At 66.5% G+C, this 275-nt stretch overlaps 1 protein-coding gene across 1 annotated transcript in view; it reads right to left on the minus strand.

Annotated features, from left to right (window-relative positions):
- Positions 1-275, minus strand: part of LGI3 (leucine-rich repeat LGI family, member 3) — a gene marked incomplete at its 3' end in the record, with an annotated part of 5,466 nt that overhangs the window by 3,347 nt on the left and 1,844 nt on the right. Inside the window, exon 2 of the mRNA XM_010000717.1 lies at positions 16-65. Within this exon, the coding sequence (XP_009999019.1) occupies positions 16-65 (50 nt within the window). The remainder of the gene's footprint in view (positions 1-15; positions 66-275) is intronic.

The following is a 275-nucleotide window of genomic DNA, read 5'->3' on the forward strand; positions in this document are numbered from 1 at the left end:
GTCCCCAACCCTCACCTTCCCCACAGAGATCCCCACGCTGCCCATACCCCACACGTTGGCCCCCACTGCAGCACAAAGGGGTTGGCCCTGCCCACCCCCCCTGCCAGCCCGGCACCCCAGGGGAGGTCACCTGCTCTCTGTCCTCATCCCTGTCCCCATCCCTGTCCCCATCCCTGTCCCCATCCCTGTCCCCACCACTGTCCCCATCCCTGTCCCCATCTCTGTCCCCATCTCTGTCCCCACCTCTGTCCCCATCTCTGTCCCCATCGCTGTCC

Source organism: Chaetura pelagica, unplaced genomic scaffold, assembly GCF_000747805.2.
Source record: "Chaetura pelagica isolate M959 unplaced genomic scaffold, ChaPel_1.0 scaffold1956, whole genome shotgun sequence".
In the NCBI taxonomy this organism is placed as follows: domain Eukaryota; kingdom Metazoa; phylum Chordata; class Aves; order Apodiformes; family Apodidae; genus Chaetura; species Chaetura pelagica.